The 18,667-nt window shown below is 41.6% G+C and overlaps 1 protein-coding gene across 1 annotated transcript; it reads left to right on the top strand.

The window, feature by feature from the left end:
* The first annotated feature begins 347 nt into the window (after window positions 1-347).
* On the top strand, window positions 348-17,881 carry LOC123246648 (carbonic anhydrase 4-like). Its single transcript, XM_044675468.1, has 8 exons — window positions 348-465; window positions 8,975-9,019; window positions 11,200-11,358; window positions 12,312-12,457; window positions 13,401-13,499; window positions 13,952-14,021; window positions 14,622-14,785; window positions 17,684-17,881. The coding sequence occupies exons 1-8, from the start codon at window positions 348-350 to the stop codon at window positions 17,879-17,881; spliced, it is 999 nt and encodes a 332-aa protein (XP_044531403.1).
* Window positions 17,882-18,667: the final 786 nt, after the last annotated feature.

Genomic DNA, 18,667 nt, shown 5'->3' on the forward strand with positions numbered 1-18,667 from the left:
TCTACTTGCAAGGTGATATAAGAGTATAATGGCTAGCTCCAAACTCAGTAAATGCTATCAGAGTGAGAATGGGATATGGAGAAAAGGGAAACAAATGGGGAGAATGAAAAAGGGAATGGAGAGAAGAGAATGACAGGACTCTGGGAGGGAAGGGGAGGTAGAAAATAGAGGAAAGGAAGAGAAGTGTAGGAGTATAGGTTGGGGAGGGAAGAAGAAAGCAGGGGGCGGAGTCTGACTAAGGGGTCCAAGTTCTCCTGGCAATCCAGACCAGTCTATCTGTTCCTCTATAAAAACCCTGGGACAGAAAGTGAACTGCAGGACAGACCATGGCTCATTCTTGGCCTAACATGAGGCCAAGTGAAAAGACAAAGGAAAAGATAGCTAAGGAACAGAGGTTCCTTATGAGCTTGTTCCTAATGCTGCTTGCCATCACAGTGGCCCAGTCAGGGGTCCCAGCTAATCCAGGTATGTTAGCTCTCCCTCCAGCAGTCCTAAAAACTCTGAGGACAGAACCCACTGCCCTCTCAGTTGGGTGGGGGAGAGTGAGAGGGATTCACTAGCCTGGGAGCAGAGGTGAGGTAGGAGTAAGGTGAGACATGTGTGTGACACACACACATATATACATGTATATACACACCTATATAATCTATACAGAGAGACAGGAGACAAACACAACAGACAGAGATGAAAAGACATAGGCAGTTAGATATAAGAGAGATAGAAAACATACAGAATGGAGATAGACACATTAAAAGAGAAAGGGAGAGAAACTCAAAACAGATAGGCATATTGAGATAGAAAGCAACATAGATGGGACAGAGACAAGAAATATACTACAGAGGAAATCCAGGAGATGGAGAAAAGGCTACAAAAAGGTGACAAAGACACTAAGAGAGATAAAGAGAAAGAAACCAAATCAGAGAAATAACAGAGGTAAAGACTGAGAAGAAAAAAATAAAAATAAAACATTGAGACAGAGAAAAACACACACAGAGATGAGAAAACAAAAAATGATGTAGAAAGAAAAAAAAGTTGGAGGCAGAGAAAGATAGATAGAAATAGAGATGGACACAAAGGTGAAGAGAGACAGAGGGAAAATCAGGCAGGAACTCAGACAAAGACTGACTAAGGCAAAGACAGAAACAGAGAAAATCATGAGAAAGACCAGCAACAAGAGAGAACAGAGCCAGAGGAAACGGAAAGTCCTTTGGGTGCTAGGCAGGCAGCTACCCTGCCTTTGCAGCTCTCCCTGTCCATGTTTCTTACCATCGTACCCTGCCTCTCCCAGATACACTGATGTGGGCTGAATTCTGTTCAGTCTCAATGGCCCTACTCAGTGCCTCAGGGACCCTCAGATCTCTAGGACACAAGGTTGGTCTGTGATCAGGTGAGAGATGAATTATGTGGTCAGAGAGGTTGGATACTCTGTGGTTGGGTTCTGGGTTCCCAGGCAATGTCCAGCTCCTAATAGTGACCTAGGACTCTCCTTCCCAGGGGAGAGGGTCTCTCCTGAAGGAGAACTGAGCTCTGCTCTCTGCTGTGCCAGCTTCTTCTCTGGGAGGTTGTTGGGGGGAAGGAGGAAAGGGGGAGGGGAGGTCACAGGAACTCTGCGGTCCTGGCTCAGTGAATATTTCCAGCCAGAGTAATTTTAATTTAACAAATAATAGTGAGGCAAGGCTCTTAATTATCAGGTCAAGGGGGAGGGTGTTAATATTTGATAAGAAGCCAGTATCCACACTGCTGGGGGGCCAGAAGGGCATTTTCCTGGGCCCTGAGAGGTCCCTGCCACTCCCCATCCTCCCAACTCTTGGAGTTGTTTGGAGACGTTTCTCCTGGGGATATAGACCCGAAAGGATGACACCAATGTAACTATAAATAATATGTAAATATGTCTTTACTGACCACATATGTTAAAACCAGTGGAAATGTGAGTTAGCTATAGGGAAGGGAGTTTGAGAGGATGAAGGGTAAAGTAAAAACATGAATTATGTAACCATGGAAAATTTTTCTAAAAATAAAAAATTAATTAAAAAAAAACTTCAGGAAAACAGATCTCCCTCCTTCCTTTACCTGCAGGCAGCCCTTGCCTTCTCCAATCCCCTCCTCAAGAAAGGTTTTCAGAGGAGATGGAGGTTCCCAGGCAGCACTACATTGTGGAAAGCACACTAGAACTAGAGACAGAAGAATTGAGGGTGCCACCCCTGACAATCACTAGCTCTGTGACCTTGAACAAGTTCCTTAATCTCCCTGAACCTCAGTTACTTCATTTGGAAAAAGGGAATTACAGTTCTGGCACTTTTTACCTCCAAGGAGCTGCCTCCCTATGCCTGGTTTAGGGCTTTGTTACTGGGGATTCTAGCCAAAGTTTTTCTTCAAACCTTTCAAAAAGGATGCCACTGGGCCACCTGGGTAGCATAGTGGAAGAGCACTGTTCCTGGAGTTGGGAGGATTGAGTTCAAAGCTGGCCGCAGCCACTTCCTAACTGTGTGAGCCTGGGAAAATTACTAGCCCTTTCTGCTCTTCTACCTTGGAATACTTAGTATAAATTAATAGAGACAAGGTGAGGTTAGAAGGGAAAAAATAAAGAATCCCACTGTTATGGTTCTTCCTTTCTCTTCTGGGAGATGGAAGAGGGACCAGGGGTGGGGATTATTCTCCTGGTTTTGAATTGCTTTGATGCTAGCAGCATTGCCAAACTAGCATCTCCTCTCTCTTCCCTCCTTTTCCTGTCTGTCAGTGTCAGGGGAAGGAACAGAGGAGGTCTGGGCCAAGGGAGACCTATATGGGTAGAAGGGGTAAGGAAAGGTTGTAGAGAGAATTAAGACTGAGGGACAGGATTCCTATGCCTAGGAGGTTAGGCATCAATCAGATAGCTTCTCTCTGCCCTCTCTTCCTCGTGGATTGGAGCAGTAGAAATAAAAACCCATGGTGTAGACTGTCTATAGGATGCCTGCCCTCTTTCTCAATCCTTTTCTCATTTCCCCTGGCCTTCCCCTCAACTCCACAATTCACAGATTCTCACACACACTCACACACACACACACACAGACACTCATACACAAGATACAGCTTCTGACTCCATCTCAGAGACCTCTGAGTTAGACTCTTACAATCCAGAGCCTTCTCCTTCCTTCCCAGATATCTATTCTATTTCCTGTCAGCAGCTCACCACCAAGACCACCACTTCCCACTACCTCCAGAGCTTCAGGGTTCAGGCTAGATACTTGCATGGATGTTTTTGGTCTTACCTCCTTTTCAGGCAGTTTTCTCCTTCAATATCTCAGGACTCTTTGGAGAGGCAACCAGGACCTTCCTTCCACTAAAATCTCAATTTTGGGAGAGAAGAAGCTGGAGTCTTGGCTGAGGTCAACTTGTTTCCTTCCCAATGTTGATTTAGATGGGGAAAGAGAGGAATGGAGGAATGATGGTAGGGAGGAGTTGATGGGCAAGGTTCACAGGGCTCTTCTTCACTCTGCTCTTAAACAGCATATGAGCTGAGTGGGATACAGTCTCGGGAGTAGGGATGCCATGAAGAGAGGATGCAAACACCCCTGTGATTCTGACCCCATTCCTTCTTTGAGCAGATGGACAAGGACCTGGGGACAAGGACTAAAAAGAATGCTGCCAGTCGTCTCTCTAACTAGGCTTAAATGTTTCTCATGGGATGGGGGATGAGGGGACAGGGTTATGGGTGAGGTTGGCTAGGCTACAGAAAAATGGAGGTGACACTAAGATTATGCAAACCTTGAAGTCTAGGGCACTCTTGTCCTTCATCAGAGACTCAGATTTATTCTCTCTCACCAATCACTAGTACTCTAAATGTTCCCTCTCACTCCACAGCTCCCAACAGCAGGTCCTGGCCTCTTTCAGCTCTATTGTTTCCCTAGCTTACTTCCTTTTCAGATGAGTAGGAACAAGAATATGACACTAAAAAAGTCAACATAATTAATGTAAAGGGTAAAATTATGGTTGGACTGAATAATTAAGAGTTTGGACACCAGGAATTAAGTACTTAATTCCAAATGAAAGACTCAAGTCAGAATGACTTTTATGGTAGTTTATTTATAAATAGAAAGAAAGAAGAAAAGCAAGGAAAATGAGAGAGAGAGAGAGAGAGAGAGAGAGAGAGAGAGAGAGAGAGAGAGAGAGAGAGAGAATGAATTACTCTGGCCTGATTCATGCCAGGCAGGGCTTCAGAGGCCCCAGCAAAAGCAGGACACAGAACTTAATTTAACAAGGTTTCTAGCCACAAGGCCTTCTTCAAGACAAGGGGCCTCTCCGGAGGCTAGTGTCTCCAGTAAAGCCAAGGAAAGGGAGTCAACATTTTCACTCACCCATGTGGCAGTCCAAAAGGAAGCAGTCTGAGGTCTCAAGTCTGAGTTCCTCCAAGGCCAAGTTCAAAGGAGAAAAACCTACTCACAGGAAGTTACCACCATATTTAAAGGCAGTTCTTTGCCTCACTTCCTGTGTCTACCTTCCACTTTTATGTGGACCAATGGCAGCTTTAATTTTGCTTTGGACTACCCAGGAAGCAGTCAGTTATTTTTTATTTGTCACTCACTAGCACAAGTGGATCATAGACCTCCCTCCCCTACTTAAAGATTAAGTATGTATACATTCCTGTTGGCTAAAATGTAAAGAATCAATAAGGGAGAGTTAATCCCATCTTCACATTAAGGAAAGAGCAGATATCTTAGCTAGAGGCCAGGAGAGCCTAAGGAAAATAAAGTCCAATTGAGGGTACTTCTCCTAGGGATGGGAGGGGATGTAAAGTTTCCAGCTCAACCCTAGCTATGACCAGCCTAGCTGCCTTGGAAGAGTAGGGCTGAGATCCCCCAAATTTTGTTTTTCTTTTCTTTTTTTAAATTATTGTTTCATTGGCTCCCTTCTCATCCCACAATTATCTCCCAATTTCCCTCACAACCACAAATACTACTGAATAATCTCTTGTAAAAAAAAAAGAAAAAGAAAAAAGGTATATGAACAGGGTGAAGGTTTTGGAGGTAGAAACCCAGGGTTTGAATCTTATCTCTGCCACTAAACTAACTGCCTGTGTAACCTTGGGCAAAACATGTTACTCCTCCTGCCCTCAGAGTTCCTTACCTCTAAGAAAAAGGAACTGAACTAAATACCTCCTAAGGTTGCTTCCAATTCTAAATATTCAGCTAGGATCCTATGATTCTATGCTCAACTGACAACAGACAGAGGAGAAAACTTTTTTTTTTTTGCAGGACAGATGTGGAAGAGTTTTCTCAGCTGCTTCCTTTCCCAAAGCAGAATATTGGGATAAGTGCTGGGAGATGTGGTGGGTGGGGAAAACAAAGCTGCCATCTGACTTCTTTAGGGTTCCAGACCCAGGTATCTAAAGAATCAACCATGTGCTGTATGTGCATGGAGGAACCCTGCAGGAGTATAACTCCCACAGGTCCAGGGTCTTGATGGAGGTGGGACAGCATGGACAATTAAGACAATGAGAGACAGTCAGTGTTTCAGCCAGGCAGGCATCATGAATACTGCTCTGCTCTGCCTTGAATAAGGTTTATTTTTATACATTTTGAGATCACACATAATGTTGGCATGGAAGTCCATTCTCATTCATTCTCATCATACATCTTTTCTTAGAGACAATATATTAAGTCATACATTAACTTTGTTACAACTTTTCATTCTCCAGTAACTCAATATTTTTCAAGGTGTGTTTAATGTATCTTTTGGGTTACAGTGGTGGGAATGTACAGGCCTTTTCAAGGGAGACAATTTCTCCATTTATCATCCACTGTTCTTTTATGTTAATGTACAGTACCAAATCAGGGATCAGGGAGGTGGAAAACTTGGAGACTGTTCTGGCCTGTTTTTGCAGGCACTTCTGTATGGGAGTGAGAGATCCAAGTTAAGGTTTTAAAATATTTAACATTAATTCACTATTTGCTGGTTTGTTGTGAAGTGACTTCTAGGGGAATTTCTGTATTACTACATGTAAAGGTAGTAATTTCCTAAGAGTCTATAGATGGCCTGTGAGGGTTCTAGTAACAGCCTTTACAGAATATCAGGGTTCATGCATGACTTTGCCATTCATCATGAACTTGATGGCTCTCAGCAGAATCCCAAAGAGTCTCTGAGTTATAAATCTATACCAAATGTACTATCCCCAAAGGATGACAGGTCACATGACCATTCCCTGTGCTTTTCCAGGTAGAGGTTTGAGGAGAGGACCCCAAAGATTTGAAATCTATGATCCATTTTCCTGGGGAGAGGCACAGTTATATTTTTGGAGGGCAACTCTGTTTAGGGTCACATCCATAACCACAATGACCTGAATGAGACTGAGACTTCTTTGCTGATACCTCTGAGCTAATTTTTCCCTTCCCTGGCTCAGCCAGAAATCCTGGTGTCCAAATAGTCTGGCCCATAATGTACCACCATGGTCTAAAATTCTTCTGGCACTCTTTCTGCTGCCTCAGAGGGATACATTGTTCTTAGGGAGTTCAAATGACCTTCTATGACCCCATGTTTCCCCATCCTCTGTCTCTTATGATTTCCATAAGAATTGTTTTTTCTGATTCTGCAATAGGGGAATAATCCAAACTCATGATCATAATACAAGAAATCATCCCATGACCTTCCCAACTGAGCATTTAACACCCTCTTGCCAATCCTTACTGCAAGTCCGGAAGTGGAGAGACACAAACCTTGAAACAGGTCAGGCTAAGCCACTGAGAAGAGAGGTAGAAGACAGTTTCCCATTGGAAGTTCCCACTTATTGGACCAGCTCCATTTTCTTCCCAGCCTCAAAGACTTCCCTGACAGATTTTTCAGGGAAGATGGACCACAGGATCTTAGATCTTGAGCTAGAAAGACTCAGGGAAGGAAGCAGCAGCCCTGAGGAGGGTCAGAGGTCAGAGTGGACTTGACACCATCCAGAAGAGAGCTTGGCCAAGAATTTACTTGAATAACATTGTTTAGGTAATGGAGGGGAGGTGTGGGCAGCTCGAGTTACTTGTGTAAGCTTTATTTCATCTCAAATAAACTCACAGGGCTAATCCAGCAAATTTGACTGCTATGGAAAAGGGGTGGCCCCTGCAAAGTTAATCCTCATTTGCAAGGAGGAAGCCTAATGGCTAGAAGAAACCCAGATTTGAATGTCCCATGGGACCTGTCTGAAGGAGGGAGTTGGCATGGGATGCCTATTTAATGTGAAGGTCTTTATTATGCTATAGATATAGATGCGTGTGCATATACATGTGTGTATATATATATGTGTGTGTGTCTGTACATTTGTGTGGATATTTATATGTATGTGTATATGTATATTTAAATATATTTGAATGTATATGTGCACATTAATTATGTGCACCTATATGTGTTACATGTGTGTGCATGCATGTATATGTTGTGTGTGAGTATCTATTAATGTCTATGCATATATATGCATATGTGTATATTTGTGGGTGTCTATATTGGGGTGGGAGAGGGGTAGGGATGACAGGATGGTAAGTAGGATCTCTTCTATTTCTCTTTCCTTCCTTGCCCTTTGGGCATTGAAGGGCAGCACCCCAGGGACTGCTCCTTAGAGGTTAGCCCATGTGTCTGCACATATCCATCTGGGCAATGGATAGGAGAGTTCTCAGGGGCTTGGAAATGTCTCTTTCTACACTCGAGACATCTGATCCAATCTGCATTCTCCCCAGAGGTGTCTGGCAGCACTCTTCTTCCTGCCTGGTGCTCAAAATCTGCCTTCATCTCAGAGGGAAGGGCAGCCCTTCCCCTTATTCGTCACTCCCACTTCAGTCCCAGACATATTAAGCAGTTGGTATTCCTGTCTCTACAAGGAGGATTGATGCTGCTGACACCCAAATGGAGGAGGAGGGGTTCCAAAAGGCACTCTGGAGCAGGAGGTGCCACCTGAGTTTAGACCTCGGAGAAAGAGAAGTTTCCATAGGTGGGGGCAGGGAGGGAGGAGAAGCTGCATTTCAGGATTAGGGGACAATGAGATGATGGGAGTGAGCAAAAGGCACAGAACCTGGAGAAGGCAGGAATAGCAGTGGGGTGGTGGATAGGCCACTTTCTCCCAATGTAGAGTATATGTGAAGAATACAAGATGAGAATGGAAGGGAGATTGGAGGGAGAATCCCAGGGCTAAAAGTCTATGTTTTAATATGTAACTGAGAAGAAGGAGCCACCAAAAGTTGATTGAGTAGAGAACTTTTGTGATCAGGACAGTGGATAGAGAAGATAGCAAAAGGAGCAGGACAAAGAGTGAATTTGAGAACAAGGAGACTAGAGGCAAAAAAAGAAAACAAACAAAAAAACCAACTAGGAGGCTATTACAATAGTCTGAGAAAGAAGAGTTGAGGGGTGAATTGTGGTTATTGGACTGGGAACTGGAGGCTAGAGACATTCTATAGGTGGGATTGACAAGTGAGTGGAGAGAAGAGAGGCAGGTCTGTAAGGCAGGAAGAAGGGGGAGAGATCCCTCTGAGGTTGCTAGCCTGAGCAGCTAAGAAGATGGTGATACCAACACCAGGGTGGGAAAAGGAAAGTTCAGAATAAAGGGAAGTTTGGGAAAGAAGGTGATAAGTTTAGTACTGGATATAGTTTGAGATTTCAGTAGGAATCTAGTTGGAAAAGTCCAGCAGGCAACTGGAGCTGTGGAAATGGAGTCCTAAGGAGACACAGAGTGGGACTTCACTTGCATAGAGATTATATAGATAACTGAAGTTATGAAAATGATTGAGATCGCAGAGGAAGACAGTACAGTGAGGGAAGAGGAAGATCCAGGAGAGAACTTTGTGGACATTCACACTTCAGGGATGAGAAGGAGATAAGGAGCCAGCAAAGGATTCAGAGGAGGAGCAGTTAGAGATGTAGGAGAGCTGTGAGCTTGTAGTATCATAGAAGACTTCCCATTCTCCCCACATCCATTCCACCCTATATATATTCATTCCCTCCCTTATTTTCTCCTTGTCTTTCCCAGATGACTGGTGCTATGAAACACAAGCAAAGGCTTTAAGTTGTCCAGGTGAGTTGGGGACTACAGAATCCAACCCCCCTTCCCAACTCAGGCAGATCATCCACCTTTCAATAATGATGCATGGCTAGTCAGGCTCAGAGCAAATGAGCAAGTTATTTCGACTCTATTGACCTCAATTTCTTCATCTGCAAAATGGAGGTAATAATATTAGCATCTACCTCCCAGAGTTGTTCTATGTATGAAATAAGATAATAATACTGAAGTACTTTGAAAATCTTTTTTTTTGTCTGACTTGCAAATGCTTTTGCAACAGTTATTATAAATACTTGCAACCATACTTTGGAGGAGGTCACTTCTTGAATCTTTATATGAATGATCCCCTTTGTAGGTCATCTCTGATCAATGTTTAATTCTTGGCTCATTTTCCCCATTCCTCTCAACATGCTCTTGGTTCCATTCCTCCTACAACCACTTCCAGGTTGGAGGGGTTCTCAGAGAACGGACACTTTTCTGAATCAGTCAAATAATGTCTGGCCTTTATCTCTTCTAAGAGAGAAACCTACTAAAATGAAAATAAACCAAGCACAAGATAGCAAAAATACCCAGTAACAATGTATAAAAACAAAGCAGAAATCGTTTAGAGATTCTCCACTGTTTCTAATAGAGAGAGCTGAGAATTGACTATATTCCACTGAGGACTTTCCTTCCCTTCCCCTTTCCCTGCTCTGGTTATGAATGTCAGGAATATAGCTCAAACTAGACCCAGAGAGAGGTGATGGGGGAGGTAAGGAGGAATTAGCAAAAGGATAGATTAGAATAATGTCAAATCAGGAAAACACTTTAAGGATCATCTAGTGTACCTTCTAGACCAAGCTTCTTGAAAAAAAAATAAAATGTATTGGTATCTTGTTATTAAATTCCTTTCATTTCTGAATATATCAGCAACTACTCACTGAAACATCCTTTGTAACAAAGACCACCCCCCCAAAAGAAAGAAAAACAGTTTAGAAAAACCAATAAACGTTTAAGTGAAGTCTGACCATATATCCTTTATTCTACGCCTATAGTTCTACCTTCTCCCCTCATGTGAAGGACAGGGAGAAATGCATTTTCTTAATTCTTCACCATGGCTAAGCCTCTCGATCACATAATTGCACAAATTACTTATCTGACAGAACAACCCACATAATTTAAGCTAACTGTCCTCAGTCCCAAACCATGGGTCCCTCAAGTTCCTCAGAAATCCATGTTCTAAAACCTGAGGAGAGTTAAGGTGATGGTATAGAATGTAATTAATACTTTGAAGTTTTGAAGATACATTTGGTAACAAAGTCCTCTTCTCAAAGTACACAGCCACCATCCAGTGTAGTTTAGAATCCTAGTGGTGGAATCAGGAGCCTCAAGTCCTCATCTCAATTTGGTTATCCTCTAGCTGTGTAGAGGACCAGAAACTTTGCTTCTCAGGACCTTCTTGGTCTCTTTTGTAAAATGAGAAATTTAGTCTAGATGATCTCCAAGGCATCTTCTCATTATGGTAACCTGTGATGCTTTAATCTCATTCTTTTGTCTGACTCATCAGCCCAGCAGATTCAGATTCAACCAACTCTGTTTTATAAAAGAGGGAGATGGGAGTTGGGGGGCAGGGGGAACTAACCTAATAGGAAAATAACATTCATTCAAGTATTTATGTGGCTTCTGTTCTCTGTTCAGCTCCACATTAGCCAACTGATCAATCGATCAGTCAATGCATGTTAAATGTCATTTACATGCCAGGAACTCTGCTTAGTGGTGAAGAGACAAAGAAAATTAATAAACAGTTCCTTGCCTTCAAGGAGCTTACGTTAAAATCAGGAGACAATGAGTATGCAAATAAGTGTTCCAAAAATCTAAGTGTAGTGTTAAGCTTATAGCTTATAGATTAATTTAAACTTCTGAGATACAACGTACAAGGAAATGCAAAGAAAATGCAAGGTAGTTCACAGAGGGAAGGTATAAGGAACTGGGGAGATCTGGAGAGGCTTGTGAAGGAAGCATGGAATTCTATGGGAGAAAGATGACAAGGAAGTGCATTTGAGGCACAGCCTCAATGCTGGCCGCTGTAAGTGGAAGACATAATCACACAAGATACACCAATGGATCTGAAATCTTCCCCTGCCACAAAGTCCTTTGCTGTAACTGAGATCTGATAGCAGTGTCTCCTTCTCCATTTATCTTTTTTAATCCTTCAGGTCCAGCATCATGGCCTGGCACCTGCAAAGGTTTTATGCAATCTCCAGTTAACATTGTGATCTCCAACACCTTGGCAGATCCCAAGCTGAACGACTTTTTCACGTACATCGGTTATGATAGACAGTACCCATGGACTATTGTAAACAATGGGTACACAAGTGAGTCATTTCTCAGTGTTTTGGGGAATGGGCTAAAAGGAGAGCATTACTCTTTTGTCCCCTCCACCAAAGTCAGCATTTTTTTGTTGGTACCTAGGAACCAACCAGAAAGGGAATGAGAAAAAGGGGACTTGTAGATTCCACTCCATTTTCTTCTACTCCTATCCTTACTACTCTTTTCTCCTCCTCCTTATTCTGTTCCATTCTAACTCAAGTCCACCTCCCCATATTTTATTCTTTCTTATTCCACTCCACTCCACTCTGCTATTTCTCCACTCCATCTCATTCTACTTCACCTTTTTTTAATCCACTCTCTATCACTTTACTCCATTCCCTCCCTCTTCTTCTATTCTATTCTGCATCATCTTTCTCCACTCTAGTCCATCTCAATCCACTTCTTTATTATTTGTTCCATTTGCCTTTGGCTTACATGCAGAGGATGAATGCTCTCCATGTTCCAACAGTTTGTAAAGCACTTTGCAAAGGGGTAATTGCTTTACTAATGAGTAACAACTTGCTATTTGCTTTTGCTAAGTTCAGATAGAGGATGGGCCAAGAAGTTCTATCCATAACTGTTTATTAAGGTGAGCTTTTCATGCCAAGTCTGGGAGGGGGAAACAACTATTCATGTGATGGAGGGAAAAAATACAAAGAAAGGGACAGCTAGGTGACATAGTGGATAAAGCATCAGACCTGGAAGCAGCTGGGATCAAATCTGTGTGACCCTGGGCAAGTAAGATAACTACATTTGCCTAGCCCTTGCCCTTCTGTCAATGAATTGTTACTAGGACCAAAGGTAAGTATTTTTAAACGCTTAAAACATTTTTAATACAAGGAAAGGTTCCAGATAGGGAGAGAGAAGTTGAACAGGATGAATGCTCTAGGATACAAAGCAAACCAGAGGGTTCCACAGCCCCTTACCTTCTCTTTTTCCTTTCTCTGGTCCATCAAAGTATTGGTGAATCTTAATGGCACAATCAAGATCTCTGGTGGTGGCCTGGAAGATACTTACAGGGCAATGTATGTCCAGTTCCATTGGTCAGATTCTTTGAAGAAAGGCTCTGAACACACCATCAATGGGAAGCCCTATGCCATGGAGGTGAGAAGTTTTTCCCTCCAAGTTTGTCTTAGCCTCAATCTCATTCCCTTGTTTCTTCTCCATCCAACAGGTATAGGGACTGAGGATTCTGGGATTTGACTGAGATCACAGGATGACAAAACATGAAAGCTAGAAGTGATCTTTTAGGGCTACTCATTTTATATATATGAGCAAACTGAGACCCAGAGAGGGGAAATGACTTGCCCAGAGTCAAATGGTTAATTAGCAGCAGAGCAAGAATTAGGACCCAGATATCAGAGATATATTTTCTGCCCTTACTTTCTTTCCAGTCTCTCCTTTGGGATCATAGTGAAAAATCATCTCAACCCTCTCCATACACTGTGGACTTCCTCAGCTCCCTGCTCTTTTCACTCATGGGAAAGTGGAAAGAACACTGGATTTGGTGTCAAAGGACCTGTGTTCAAATCCTACTTGTAACTACCAATATGATCTTGGGCAAGTAACTTCACCTGTCTTGGCTTCTTCAGTTTTCTCACTTGTAAAAAGAGAGAGGGAGCAGTTGGATGGCTCAGTAGATTAAAGTCAGGTCTAGAGACAGGAGATCCTGGCCTCAGACACTTCCCAACTGTGTGACCCTGGGCAAGTCACTTCATCCCCATTGCCTAGCCCTTACCACTCTTCTGCCTTGGAACCAATACACAGTATTGATTCTAAAATGGAAGGTAAGGGTTTAAAAAAAAGAGAGTTGAATGGCTTCTAATATCCCTTCTAGCTCTAAATCTATAATATTAATTATTTTATAATTCCTTTCATCTCTCTGGGTCTCCAATTCCTCATTAGTTTCTTCTAAATCCATAATCCCATTCTCCTCAGACCAGATCTTAGAGACCAATAATGCCTGAGAAATAGGCTCTGGGAGAGCCCTGGGACAGGTAAAATGGAAGATGCCATTCTAACACATTTCTCTTACTCTTTGCTCCAGGTGCAAATTATTCATATCAGGGACAAGTTTCAGAAGCTGGAAAAGGCAATTCAGTCTACTGAAAAAGATGCAATCACTATCATGGGGTTCCTGATACAGGTTAGGGCCCCTGCTGCTTTCCCCTGTTCTCTTCCCAGGTTTATCCACCAGTCAAAATTTGCCTTTCCTCTTTTCTACTCTCCCTCCTAGCAGAAGACAAGAAAATGGAGCAATTTAGAAAGAAGAAAATGATTATCTCTATCTGTCTTTCTCTCCCTCAGACCCTCTTCCTTAGTCCCCCTCTAGTTGTGTCTCTTTTTCCTCTCCACATCCTACAAGCATGGTGGAAAAAAGAGACTAGCCCAAGACAGAGGACAAAGAAACCTTCCTCTTGCTAATTAATCAGAGCACCATGCAGCATCTCACTCACTCATCAAAAAAAAAGGAGGGGTGCCCTGAAAATGACCCTGGGGACTAAACACAAAGATTCCTCCTATCCTTCCTAACATTCCCTTGCCTCTTATCCAATGGTCACTTCTTAGCATTTCTGAAAAAGATGGTTCTCTTTCCAGGCTTCAAATAATAAAAAACATGAAGGCTTCCAGACTATCTTGGATGCCCTGGACCAAATCCCATATAAGAGTGAGCCATAACAAACATCTGCTATTCCCAGCTGGGGCTACGGGTGGAAAATGGATTGATGGTGGGAGAAAGAACCTGTGTGTGTGTGTGTGTGTGTGTGTGTGTGTGTGTGTGTGTGTGTGAGCACTGGGCATCATAGTCTAAAACAGGGGTTGGCAACGAACGTATGGCTCTCGAGCCATATCTGGCTCTTTTGAGGGCCAGATATGGCTCTTTCTGCAGGAGCCATAAAGTCAATTTTTTTTCAAGCGCTGTTACAGGAGTGCGCATTGTGAGCACTGTACGGCTCTCACGAAATTACATTTTAAAAAATGTGGCATTTATAGCTCTCATGGCCAAAAAGGTTGCTGAACCCTGGTCTAAAAGATTGGAGGATGGGGCTCCTTTATCTGTAGTCATTTTGAGCAGGATTGGGGCAGAGGAGAACTTCACATAGGAAGAGATGTGATGTGGAACTCTAGAGCAATAGTTCTAGCACTAGAGGGCAAAAATCAAAGGGGAATGTGTACTGTATTTGTACTTGGGGTCATTCTGAGGGAAGTAGAGTTCTTTCCCAAAACGTCATGCTAACAAGCCCTCTGGGTCTTTTATCTCCCTTAGACAATGAGGTGACCACAAAACCAATGAGCCTTTATGACCTCATCCCAGATCTTAAGGATATGAAACATTTTTTCCGATACAAGGGCTCCCTTACTTTTCCTAGCTGCCCAGAAAATGTAATCTGGACTGTGTTTAAGGATCCTTTACAAGTTGAAGAAGATCAGGTAACTATTTGGGCATCTGAAGTCTTAGATTAGATCCCCAAGGAGGCTGTGGGGCTAAATGGGAGGCTCTGGGCTAGGTAGGCATGAAATAGGATTGAAACCTGGGAAGATCCTCAGGAAGGAGTGAGTCTAAGCCCCTAATTTTATAGAGTGACAGGGTTTGGCCTCTACTGTATTTAGACCGAGTGACTGTTATCTGTGGGCTAGTCTAGGTTATAGAGACTCAGCATCACATACTGGCCACCAAGTGGTCATTTTGGGGACTCTCTAATAATCACTAGCCAGTCTCCAATAAGAAAAGTAATGACGTGGGGCAGTTAGGTGGTTCACTGGATAGAGAAAGAGTCAGGACTGTCTGGAGACAGGAGGTGTTGAGTTCAAATTTGAACACACACTTCCTAACTGTGTGACTCTAGTCAAGTCACTTAATCACAAATTGCCTAACCCTTGCTTCTCTTCTGCCTTGAAACTGATCAATACTGTCAAAAAAAAGGTAAGTGTTTCTAAACAAAAGAAGAAAAGTAGTGTCATAACCACCTACCTTTACTCTTCCCTCATAACTTCCCTATTCCAACCATGCTCAAAAACTGAGTTATGTCCACACAGTCTCAATTAAATTGTTCCTGGGATCTTTTACAGTTTCTCTTGTCTAAAAAGACAATGGAAAATATTCATGTAACACATGGAAATGGAGGTGGTAGGGTAGAGAGGGTTACATTCAATTTGAGTGGGGCAAGCTGAAGGAACAGGGCGAAGGCAAACATTCACCCCAGATGGATCATCATTTTTACTTTAATCTCATCCACCCATATGAAGTGAGGAAGGGTCAAGGCTCAAAGAGGGAACTGATAAATGGATACAAAGTCCTTAGCCAAAAAGATTAAGGCTTTTTATCTGAAGAGGGGCCAACCAACGAGCATGTATTGAGCACCAACTCTGAGCCAGGCACTCTGCCAGGCCATGGACATACAAAGAGAAAAAAAAAAAGAAATTGTCCCTTCCCTCAAGGACCTTGCATTGTACTGGGGAAAACAGAATATACATATATATGAAGTTCTATATACAAATATATGCAAAACAAGTAAATCAATACAAGATAGTCTGGGCCAGTCATTTGAAGTTGGGGGACTGTGATCAGGAAAGGTATCTCATAGAAGGTAATTCCTGAACTGAGCTTAAAGAAACATAAATGGCTATTAGAATGATAGTCTGCTGAAAAAAGCTCAGGAACTACATGAACATAATTATAGAAGACTTTTTAGAAAAATAAAGTAAGATCTAAATAATGGGGAGATAATCATTGTTCAATGACTGAGCAGAGCCAATATAATTAAAGCTATAATCCTACCTAAACTAATTGTTTATTCATTGCCATTCCAGTTCAGTTATCAAAAAATTATTTTATTGAGCTAGAAAAAATAATAACACGTGCATTTGAAAGAAAAAGAAAAAGAATAATAAAGGAAATAATGAAAAAATGTAAAGGTAGGAGGTCTACAGTATTAGATTTTAACTGTATCATAAATTAGTAATTACCATAATTATCCTTTACTGGCTAAAAAATCAAAAGCTAGATCACTGGAACAGAACAGACATACAATAATTGAGAGTAAAAGATTATAGTAACTTTGTATTTGGCAAAAGTAGAGATCCAAGTTTTTGGGATAAGAACTCACCATTTGGTAAAAGTTGCTAGGATAATTAGAAAGTACTTAGGAAAAATAAGGTATGGACCCATATCTTACATCATTCACTAAGATAAAGTCAAAATGGAAACCACATAAAAGCAGATATTGTAAGCAAATCAGAAGAACAGGAAACATATTACTTATCAGATCTGTATAGGAGAGAAATGTATGAGTAAATAAGAGATGAAAAGTATTATAAGATGTAATATGGATAATTTTGAATACATTAAATCAAAAAGATTTTGTATAAATAAAACTAGCATAACCAAAATTAGAAGGAAAGTAGAAAATTAGGGGAAAATTTTTATAGAAATAGAAAGTTTCTCAGATAGAGGATTCATATTTAAACTATATAGAAAATTGTGTCAAATTTATATATTTGTCAAATATAAGAGCCATCTCCCAAGTGATAAATGGTGAAAAAATGTAAAGGGACAGTTTTTAGATGAAGAAATCAAAGCCATACATAGGTATATTTAAAAATGCTCTAAATCATTATTGATTAGAGAAATCCAAATCAAAATAATTCTTAGAAACTATCTTACACCTATCAGATGGGTTAAAATGATAAAAAGGCAAAAATGTGCAAAAATGGGGACACTAATACACTGTTGGTGGAACTGTGAACTTATCCGATTACTTTAGAGAGCAATTTGGAATTATACCCAGAGAGTTATAAAACTATCAATTCCCTTAAGAAGTAACAATACCATTGATAGGTCTATTTCTCAAGGAGATCAAGTTAAAAAGGAAAAGGTCTGTTCCAAAATATTTATAGGAGCTTTCTTTGTGGTAGGAAAGAACTGGAAACTGAGATGTCCAGCAATTGGGAAATGGCTGAACAAATTATGGCATATGATTATGATGAAATACAAGTGCATTGTAAAAAATGATGAGCAGATTTTTTAAAAAACTTGGATAGATTTACATGAAATAATGAAGAGTGACATGTTTAGAGGCAAAGAATCTTATAGACAGGTAGAGAATTAATGTTTGAAAAAGAACTTGTGAATGTGCACCTCCAGAGAAAGAACTGACAAAGAGAAACATGAAAAACACAATTTATACATACCTATCATTTTGTTGGTGATGCCTTCTATGGTGTGGGGAGGGGAGGGAGGAAGTGAGAAAACTGAGAATAAACCCATAAAAATTTAGTTTAAAAAAATAGAAGGATGGTAAAGTCACCAGAATCCTTGGTTCTTTATAGATTTTGCAGTTCTCCAAGAAGCTGTACTATAATGAGAAGGGTCAGATAGACATTCCCATGACAAACAACTACCGGAAAATGCAGAAGAGAGGGCCTCGAAATATCTTTCACAACAGGGTGGAAAGGTTATTGCCCCATACCTGGTCCGTGTTTCTGACCCCTCTGCTGACCTGCCTCCTGGCCATCTTTCTCTACTGAGAGCCCTGGATGTGGAATCTCTGTTCCCTGCACTTTTGACCGGCTGGACTTTGCATTTTCACAGATGTACTGTATAGTTGTATAAATATATTTTAGATAAAATTTTCCTCAGCACCTCACTGCTGCTCTTAATTGCCACTATTTTTTTTTTTACAAACTGGCGTATTCTCTTACATTCCTCATTGCCCAACTCAAACCTGTCCTGGGGCTCCTGCCTTTATAGAGTGGATGAACCTCAGCTGCAGTTTCCTGCATCCCAGGCTGCTGTGTCTACTCCATTTCCCCTCATTCTCTCAAGCTCTATACTGAAAGACTATAGTTTCTTTTTGATGGCCTTCCTTACCTGCCCTTTTAGCCTATCCTATCATTGCCCTGCCTCCACCCTGGGCTTCCTGGTCCAGCCTGCCCTGTTCTCAGCTGGGTGACAATTAATCTGACTGAAGTGTTAGTTGATAACAGTCTAGAATATCCCGTGCCAGGGTTGCATCATTTTATCTAAGTCCTTGTGACAGTATAAAAAGCATCATGACCTAAGGAAATTCATAGACAATATGAGGATATTTCACTCTCAAAAGACTTTTCATGACCTAACTCAATGAAAAATCTAGCTAATCAATCTGAGTCAATCAAAAAATGGGCATTTACTCAGTCCCTCAGCTTAACCCTGGGACTGCCTGCAATGTGAACCAAAGTTTACTTAGCTGTTTGTCAGTCTATGCACACAAGCTGGGAGTTTGAAAAAACACAACAAATCTGTGTGATTTTTGTGTTAACTGTCTCTCCCTG

The sequence above is a fragment of the Gracilinanus agilis genome, chromosome 4 (assembly GCF_016433145.1).
Source record: "Gracilinanus agilis isolate LMUSP501 chromosome 4, AgileGrace, whole genome shotgun sequence".
Classification (NCBI taxonomy): Eukaryota; Metazoa; Chordata; class Mammalia; order Didelphimorphia; family Didelphidae; genus Gracilinanus; species Gracilinanus agilis.

Bases quoted from the DNA above. Each gene is read 5' to 3' on its own strand.
- LOC123246648 (XM_044675468.1), top strand. From the start codon at position 348: ATGAGGCCAAGTGAAAAGACAAAGGAAAAGATAGCTAAGGAACAGAGG. The intron at 14,022-14,621 runs GTGAGCCATAAC...TATCTCCCTTAG, and splicing joins GGACCAAATCCCATATAAGA to ACAATGAGGTGACCACAAAA. The intron at 14,786-17,683 runs GTAACTATTTGG...GGTTCTTTATAG, and splicing joins TACAAGTTGAAGAAGATCAG to ATTTTGCAGTTCTCCAAGAA.